Genomic DNA, 9,519 nt, shown 5'->3' on the forward strand with positions numbered 1-9,519 from the left:
TTCCCTCCTTTTAAATGTTTCCTCTTTAATTTTTTTTCGTTACACCTTGTCACTCTAAGATCCTTCATCAAACCTGCTCCCATTTCCAGCCAAGAAAAAAAAAAAACGGCTCGAATGGTACGATCCCCTCTGCCACCTCTCATTTGATAGCTTTTAAAAAGAGTACTGATTCTTACACCATCAATATAAACGAGTTGCATGTGTAAATGTTTCTTAACAACCGTTATTGCAAAAAATTGAGCTAGTGTGTTGCTAGATTCGTTATCGATACGTATTAATGAAAACATCAAATAAAAAAACTAACTATAGTATCAAATTGACCAAATTGAATAAAAATCATAGGTCATTGGAAATTGAAGAAGAGAGAACGAGCAGGATATCGAACGATTAATTTTAATTTCTTGATATTGTGGATCAATTTTGATTTCTTGAATTGTGGAATTCATCAAAGATGAATCACCGTTAAGCGGTCAACGGACACATACTAATACTAGGAGTAGCAGGAACTTCCATGTCCATGTAAGCATTGAGATGTTCATATTGAAATTCGCATCACCGTGTTGTTACAGGAGCCTTTGAATATAATATCTTTGGGAACTTTACAGGGTATAACAAACTCCTATACAGCTGAGGCTCTTTTGTGATCGTTTCGCAATTGATGTTAGTGGCTGATTCCCTTTGTTAGGCTTAGCTTTTCCTGGTGTCCTCTGTTCTGTTTTCAATTGTCAGTCTTATCTGTTTGAGTTTTTCTCTCGTGGATAATTATGTGTCACTATTTTTTACTAGCTTATTGTGATGACCTTCCAAGTTATCTTGCTACATAAGCACATATTTTAGACATGTGGATGCTTACATGGCAAAGATGTTAACATTTATGGGAAGATTCTAGAGCCATGGAGAGTTTTCTTGGAGAGTCTCTAGATCCTTATAAAATATTTAGGAAGACTTTCTTGAAAAACCTTAGAATATTCTAGACATGTAGAGAATTCTAGAGAGGGGACATACTTGTAAATATAGAGGGACTTGTGTAACAATTATTATTTATCCATTAGTCCCTAGGTGAGTAGTATAAATAGAGAGGCATACATTTGTAAAATCCATCAAGAAAAACAATTCAAGTTCTCTCTAATAAAAAGCTTCCTTCTAGCAAATTTCTCTTGTCTTTCTCAATTACTATTCCCTTAGCGATCTTGAGTGTAGTAAACTAGGCTGACTTGGCATAGCAAGATCGTGAGCAAGTTGTGCAAGAACGTGAGTGAGTTGTCAAGTGCCGCACGTGCGGTTAGTTGAAGACTAAGGACGTGACAACGTGGTATCAGAGCGAAGGTTACGACTGAGGGAATGACAAACGACGGAGAAATCAACGCTGCTAAAACCCAAGCCAACGTCATCCAGGATGCTGCTGGCAAGAAGGGCCATAACAAAAAGAGGAATGACACCAACAAGAGCCAGGAGGTGCTGCCAGAGATTGTGCCAAATGAAGGGCTTACATCCCAAGAACCATCTACCACTGAGGCGAGCGAGGATGACGTGGAGGTCCTGTCCGAGGACATCTCGCTCGGTAAAGAGTGGGTTATGAAGGTTAATGTGGGGATGGATGCCATCGACATATTTGGCCAACGTTTAGGCAAGGTGGAGGGCACTCTTAGCGTTCTTGAGGGGCATACTCTTGAAGAGATTGAAAGCATCCGAAATGACTTGGAAGGGCACATGCAGGCTGAGATTGAGGTAAAGCAAACCATCACTGCCTTAGAGTGCAGACTCATGGAGGCGTTGAGTACTATAGATGCCATGAAGGCAAAGATAGTGGCACTCGAAGGGCAGGTCAACGTTGGTGTGACCGAGGCAGCCAACAATATTGTCGTGACGAGGGAGGCTAAGATCGAGGATCCCAAACCACCAGTGTTCAAAGGGGTTCGTGATGCACAAGAGGTGGAGAACTTTCTTTGGCGCTTGGAGAATTATTTCAGGCATGGAAAAGTGAGGGACGATGAGGCCAAGATCAACACCGCTGGGTTGTACCTAACAGAGACAACCATGTTATGGTGGAGAAGAAAGGTCGCCAATGCTGACAGAGGTCTATGCACAATCAACACGTGGGATCAGTTCAAGCATGAGTTCAAGCGACAGTTCTTCCCAAATAATGTCTTGTATGAGGCAAGACATAAACTTAGAGAGTTGAAGCAGACAGGGAGCATTCGCGACTATGTCAAGGAGTTCACCACCCTTATGCTTCAAATTCCCAACCTCACTAGTGATGACTTGTTATTTCACTTTATGGACGGGTTACAGAACTGGGCTAAGCAAGAGTTGCAACGCCGACAAGTCAGTGATATAGACAAAGCCATAGTGGAGGCCGAGTCTTTGATGGATTTCAAGCATGACAAACGCGACAAAGGCAAAGGTCATGAGTCAAGGGGTGGCAATACCACAGGTGGGGGAGACCCTGGTAAGAACAAGGAGTCTCAACAATACTACTCCAGGACTCAAAATGCCAACAAGTTCGATGGCAAAAAGTCAAATGGTCGTCAGGGTTATGCTGAGAAGAAGGCGCAGGTCGAGAAAAATGGATGCTACATATGTGGAGGACCACACGGCTTCAGAAATTGCCCCGACTTGAAAAGCATCAATGCAATGGTTCGTGATCGAAAGGAGCAGACACAAGGAGAGAGTTCAGACACCGCACAGTTAGGTATGATAGGCATATGTGGCGCTGTCAAGGAGCAACCCATCCAACCCGACGAGAATAGAAATCAATACGTGGATCTCACTATAAACAACAAGCTCGCTCGGGCATTGGTGGACACTGGAGCAACTCACAATTTTGTGATCGAGGCTGCAGCGAAGAGACTAGAGTTGAAGCTCGCGCCAATTAACGCCCTCGTTAAGACTGTGAATGCTAAGCCAGAAAATGCTCGTGGTGTAGCTAATGGCGTTGGTGTCAAATTGGGCGATTGGAAAGGTACGACAAATTTTACCGCCACTACTATGGATATCTTTGACATTGTTCTGGGACAAGAGTTCTTTAGGCATTGCCACGCGATGATCGACCCCTACCTCAAACGTCTCTTGGTCTTGGAGCGAGAAGGAGCTTGCATGGTGCCTACAGTGATTATACCGCATGCAAAGGGACAAACACAACTTTCAGCTATGCAGCTAATCAAAGGTCTCAAGAAAGGAGAGCCAACACTCATGGCAACCATTGCAAGTTTGGAAGAATACAAGGGTCCCCAGAACATACTGCCTCCTTGCATAGAGAAGTTGCTCGAGGAGAACAAAGATGTCATGCCCGATGAGCTACCTAAGCACCTGCCTCCTAGACGTGAGGTGGATCATAAGATTGAGTTGGATCCAGGGGCTAAGCCACCCGCATTTGCCCCTTATCGCATGGCACCGCCTGAGTTGGAGGAGCTTAGGAAACAACTAAAGGAGTTACTAGATGCCGGCCACATTCGCCCATCGAAGGCACCCTTTGGTGCACCGGTGTTGTTTCAAAAGAAGAAGGATGGATCGTTGCGCCTGTGTATAGACTATCGGGCACTTAATAAGGTCACAGTGAAGAACAAGTACCCGATCCCGCTCATTGCCGACTTATTTGATAGACTTGGACAAGCCAAGTACTTTACCAAGGTGGATCTTCGCAAAGGTTACTACCAGGTTCGGATTGCAGAAGGGGACGAACCAAAGACAGCCTGTGTGACAAGGTACGGAGCCTTCGAGTGGTTGGTGATACCCTTCGGGTTAACCAACGCACCCTTTACATTTTGCACTTTCATGAATGAGATCTTTCATCCCTACCTGGATTAGTTCGTGGTAGTATACTTGGATGATATAGTCATCTACAACAACACCTTGGGGGAGCACGTGGAACACCTACGAAAGGTTTTCCAAGTTTTGCGAGAGAACGAGCTATACATCAAGAGGGAAAAGTGCGAGTTTGCACAATCAAAGGTGCACTTCTTGGGCCATGTCATTAGCAATGGCGAGCTACGCATGGATGATGCTAAGGTACGAGCTATCCAAGAGTGGGAGGCACCTACAAAGGTAACCGAGTTGAGATCCTTCCTTGGCCTTGTTAATTACTACCGGCGTTTTATCAATGGCTATTCAGGTAAGGCAGCACCCTTGACCGAGTTGTTAAAGAAGAGCAAATCATGGGGGTGGACGGAGCACTGCCAAAAGGCGTTTGAAGACCTTAAGGAAGCCGTGACAGAGGAGCCAGTTCTAGCGCTGCCCGACTTTAGCAAAATGTTCGAGGTGCATACAGATGCTTCTGAATTTGCCATTGGGGGTGTCCTGATGCAAGATAGGCATCCCATAGCATTCGAGAGCCGCAAGTTGAACGATACGGAGCAGCGTTACACGGTGCAAGAGAAGGAGATGACTGCCATTATGCATTGTCTTCGCATATGGAGACATTATTTGTTGGGGTCGAAGTTCGTGGTCAAGACTGATAATGTGGCCACTAGCTACTTCCAAACACAGAAGAAGCTCACACCAAAACAGGCTAGGTGGCAAGATTTCTTGGCTGAGTTCGACTATGTGTTGGAGTATAAGCCGGGCAAGGGTAACGTTGTAGCCGATGCCTTGAGTAGAAAGGCCGAGCTTGCTGCAATTACTTCAGCAAGTTGGGATATACGGGAGGCTATAAAGGAAGGCATGCAACATGATCCCACAGCTAAGCAGCTTATGAAGTTAGCCACCCAGGGGAAGATGAGGCGCTTTTGGGTAGAAGACGGTATATTGCTCACCACAGGTCGAAGAGTCTACATGCCGAAGTTTGGAGATATTAGGCGGCGTATTATGAAGGAGAGCCACGACACCTTATGGGCTGGTCACCCAGGTCAACGCTGCACTAGAGCCTTAATTGAGTCGGTCTATTATTGGCCGCGCATACGTGAGGACATAGAGTGTTATATGCAGACTTGTCTTGTGTGCCAACAAGACAATGTTGAGCAAAGGCAGCCCGGAGGACTTTTGGAGCCACTACCAATAGCGGAGCGTCCATGGGAGAGCGTGACTATGGACTTTATCACCTGTCTACCGAAGTCCGACGGTTATGGAACTATCATGGTGGTCGTGGATAGATTTTCGAAGTATGCCACTTTCATGCCCGCTTCACCAGGATGTACAGCTAAGGAAGCCGCCAAACTATTCTTCAAGAACGTGGTGAAATATTGGGGCTTACCAAGGCATATCATCAGTGATCGAGACCCCCGCTTCACTGGGAACTTTTGGAGGGAGTTGTTCGACATACTTGGAACGGAGCTACACTTTTCCACTAGTTTCCACACGCAAACGGATGGACAAACAGAACGGGTCAATGCCTTATTGGAGTGCTATTTGAGGCATTATGTGAGTGCACACCAGAAGGATTGGGCAAGGCTCTTAGACCTAGCCCAGTTCTCCTATAACCTGCAACGGAGTGAGCCCACCAGACGAACACCATTTGAGCTAGCCACAGGCCAGCAACCACAAACTCCACATTCACTACCGGCAGCGTTCGAGGGGAAGTGTTTGGGGGCTTACCATATGGCCAAGGGGTTCGAGGAGCAGCTTGACACTGCTAAGTCCTACTTGGATAAGGCAGCAAAGAAGATGAAGAAGTTTGCTGACCGCAAGCGTCGTCCCACAGATTATAAGGTTGGGGACATGGTTTTGGTGAAGTTTAATCCGAGGCAGTTTAAGACACTACGAGACGTGCACCAGAACATGGTACGGAAGTATGAGGGGCCGTTTAGGATTGTGGCCAAGGTGGGTAAGATCTCATATAAGTTGGAGTTACCGCCTCATCTTAAGATTCACCCCGTCTTCCACGCTAGCGTGCTCAAGCCATACCATGAAGACAAGGATGATCCCAGCCGAGGTCAGTCGAGTCGGGCGCCGATTACCATCACCGTCTCTCATGATCGGGAAATTGAGGCTATCATTGATTACCAGGCTAGGCGAAAACAAGGGCATAAAGCCACCGCCATGTTCCTCGTCTATTGGAAGGGGAAACCACCGGAAGAGGCCACATGGGAGCGTTATGAAGACTTGTGGCAATTTAAAGACAAGATTCAAGAGTTTATGTTGCAGCAATGCGCCGCGGTCGTCGCAACATCAGGTGGGGGAGAATGTGATGAGCTTCCAAGTCATCTTGCTACATAAGCACATATTTTAGACATGTGGATGCTTACATGGAAAAGATGTTGACATTTATGGGAAGATTCTAGAGTCATGGAGAGTTTTCTTGGAGAGTCTCTAGATCCTTATAAAATATTTAGGAAGACTTTCTTGAAAAACCTTAGAATATTCTAGACATGTAGAGAATTCTAGAGAGGGGGCATACTTGTAAATATAGAGGGACTTGTGTAACAATTATTATTTATCCATTAGTCCCTAGGTGAGTAGTATAAATAGAGAGGCATACATTTGTAAAATCCATCAAGAAAAACAATTCAAGTTCTCTCTAATAAAAAACTTCCTTCTAGCAAATTTCTCTTGTCTTTCTCAATTACTATTCCCTTAGCGATCTTGAGTGTAGTAAACTAGGCTGACTTGACATAGCAAGATCGTGAGCAAGTTGTGCAAGAACGTGAGTGAGTTGTCAAGTGCCGCACGTGCGCTTAGTTGAAGACTAAGGACGTGACATTATGCTAAAAAAACACTTTATATATTTAAAAGAAAATTAATTTGAAACTTCTTATTGTTAATGACATACTTTATAATGAGAATGTCATGAAATGTTGTAAACCATAAAACGCTTTTAGAAAAATTTCTTTCTACGCGGCGTTCCAATCAAATAACGCCATCGAAAGAATAATAGAGCTTTGCTTTATTTGGTAATGACCAAAGTAGCTCTTCTCTCCTCCTTGTCTACTCATCAGACTCCTCTAGAAGATGCCGTGCCAAGTGTAGAAAAAAAACATCAAACCTTTTCCTCATAAAATTGTCTTATAAAGATGGCCAATTTAATATCGTAAAAGCATCATCTCACCATTTTAATACGTGGTCTAGATTAGTTCCCTTTCATGGTTCAATCTTGCTTCTTTAATCAATTCTCTTAGTTTTCCCAATTTGAATTCCAACTAGGACTTTTTGGACTATTTCTCCAAGTTGGTTTTGGACTCTGATTTACTTTGGATAGTGGATACTACAATTGGTCAAAATTACTGCCGAAATTCAAATTACAAGGAAATAAGGAAAAGACTGTGTAGTAGTACTAATAGATAAGTCAAGTATTGATTTCGATACAATAACGCCATATGTATCAGAATTCAAAATTATTCTAACATAATTCTAGACAAATTAAAAAAGCCAAAATACTGAAATTCATCAACATGCCGAGGACTAACGAATTCTGCAACTCTAATCAAACAAGCTAAACATGGCCTCATCATCACTCTCTTCCTTTGTCTCTTCCTGAAATTGAGAGACAACACAAAAAACAACGAGAAATTCAGCTTAGTTTAACAAATTAAAGAAGAATGAACAAGTAAAACCACAGCTAATATCAATTATGTAAAGATTACAAAAAAAAGTGCACATTAATTTGACTCGTAAATATTGGACAAAGAAGAAACAAGTAAAACCACAGCCAATATCAACTGACACGAAATTCACTTTTTGGGAGTCAGTTAATAAATAAAGATTTTATGCCTGACTATGGTTTTCCAATTTTACAAGAATTGCTTAATAAAAAATGGAAATTATTTTTTCATCACGTCGCTGCTGCTGAATAGAAGGAGAAATAAATCATTATAACACTTTTGGAGCTTCAACACATATTATACAAAATTTATTACGAAAAAACAAATCGAATCATAGTAGACTTGATTAAATTTGGTCAAAAATTGATAAGAAAAAAAGTACACGAGACAAAATACACATGCATATTACGGAAAATAAGAATGGAACATAAATAAACATGCAAATACCTTTTTCTTCGTGAGTCAATTACTGTATATAAAGATTTTATGCTTGAAACTATGTTTTAAAATTTTACAAGAATTGACTCATAAAGAATGGAAATTATTTTCGATCACGTCGCTTAATAGAAGGGAAATAAATCATTATAACCACGGTTGCAGTTTCAGCACATACCCCACTCTATCCCAATTTATGTGATACGATTCGAATTTTAAGAGTCAAATTTATTAATTTTGACTGCGTTTGCCTCTCAAAATCCCAAAGTTGCCATATAAATTGAAATGGAGGGAGCATTATACAAAATTAATGACGAAAACCAATAGTTAACTTGATTAATTTTGGTAGAAATACACAATAATTTTTGACAAAATATATTATATACATGCATATTACGGAGCTTCAACAAATAGTATGTACAAAACTTATGACAACAAAATCAAACAATAGTTGATCTTAAAAAAACAGTACACAACAATTTGAGACAGAATATTTTATACACATGCATATTACGGAAAATAAGGATGGAACATAAATAAGTACCTTTTTCTTGTCATCGGCGGCAGGTGCATCGTCACCGGTAGCAGCAGGAGCAGCGGCGGCGGCAGCAGCGCCAGTAGAAGCGGGGGCACCACCAGAGCCAACGTTCATGATAAGCTCATCAACATTCTTCTTCTCACAAAGCTTTGCAAATAGGCTTGGCCAGTATGATTCCACCTGCAAATTTGCTGCTTTCACCAATGTTCCAATTTTCTCCGCCTAATACCAGTACAAAAAGTACATTAAAATTAGTGACAATGGAGCACAAATAAACATAAAGAGAATAAAAAGAAGAAAGAGATATTACAGTTACGGGAATGCCATCATCATGAAGAATCAAGCAAGCGTAGGTACATGCGAGTTCACCGGTGGAAGACATTCTTCAACTCTTTTTTTCTCGAAACCCTAACGTCGGCAGCTTTGGGGGAATTATGGGTGAGTAATAGGGTTTTGTGAGGGTATTTATAAGAAGATTTCTTGGGTCACAAGTTTCATTCCAGTTGTTTTTTTTTTTAATTTTTCCCTTTTTTTGACAAAACTACAAAAAATAAAATAGGTTTTTCTTCTTCAATTTGGTTATGGACCCAACTTAAACAAAGGAAAAAGAAAAATGAAAAAACATACCCTTTTCCGGAAAAGGGTCAAATTTACCCTCCAAGTATGATTTATAGTTTAAATTTGTCATCCGTCAAAGTTTGGGATCAAATTTGCCCTCTTTGTTAGGATACTTGACAAATTTGCCATTATATGGATGAAAGTCTAACTTGGACTCCACAACACAAAAAAGAAATAGCCATATCCAACTCAATAAACCCGGCTAAACTGTTCCACATCGTTTCGTCCTGTTACAATTTTTTTTAAGAAAATTATATCCTTTTATTTTAACATATATAACATGTTGGAAGAGGAGAGAAACACATATATATAACATAGTATTACTTACTATTATTTTATCAGATAATTCAGTACTATTTATCAAGGAATTATATATGATTATTTAATTAGTAAACTGGTTGTATAAATATTTTGTATATTATAAATGTACAAAATTTAAACCCATATGTAAAATAC

General features: G+C 41.3%; 1 protein-coding gene across 1 annotated transcript; it reads right to left on the minus strand.

The window, feature by feature from the left end:
- Positions 1-7,180: 7,180 nt before the first annotated feature.
- Positions 7,181-8,912, minus strand: LOC132622318 (large ribosomal subunit protein P1-like). The gene is made up of 3 exons (XM_060336905.1): positions 8,756-8,912; positions 8,452-8,667; positions 7,181-7,404 (listed from the first exon to the last, which is right to left on the minus strand). Exons 1-3 carry the CDS (start codon positions 8,825-8,827, stop codon positions 7,351-7,353), a joined length of 342 nt encoding a protein of 113 aa, XP_060192888.1. The 5' UTR covers positions 8,828-8,912; the 3' UTR covers positions 7,181-7,350.
- Between the last annotated feature and the right edge of the window lie 607 nt (positions 8,913-9,519).

The sequence above is a fragment of the Lycium barbarum genome, chromosome 12 (genome assembly GCF_019175385.1).
Source record: "Lycium barbarum isolate Lr01 chromosome 12, ASM1917538v2, whole genome shotgun sequence".
Taxonomy (NCBI): Eukaryota; Viridiplantae; Streptophyta; class Magnoliopsida; order Solanales; family Solanaceae; genus Lycium; species Lycium barbarum.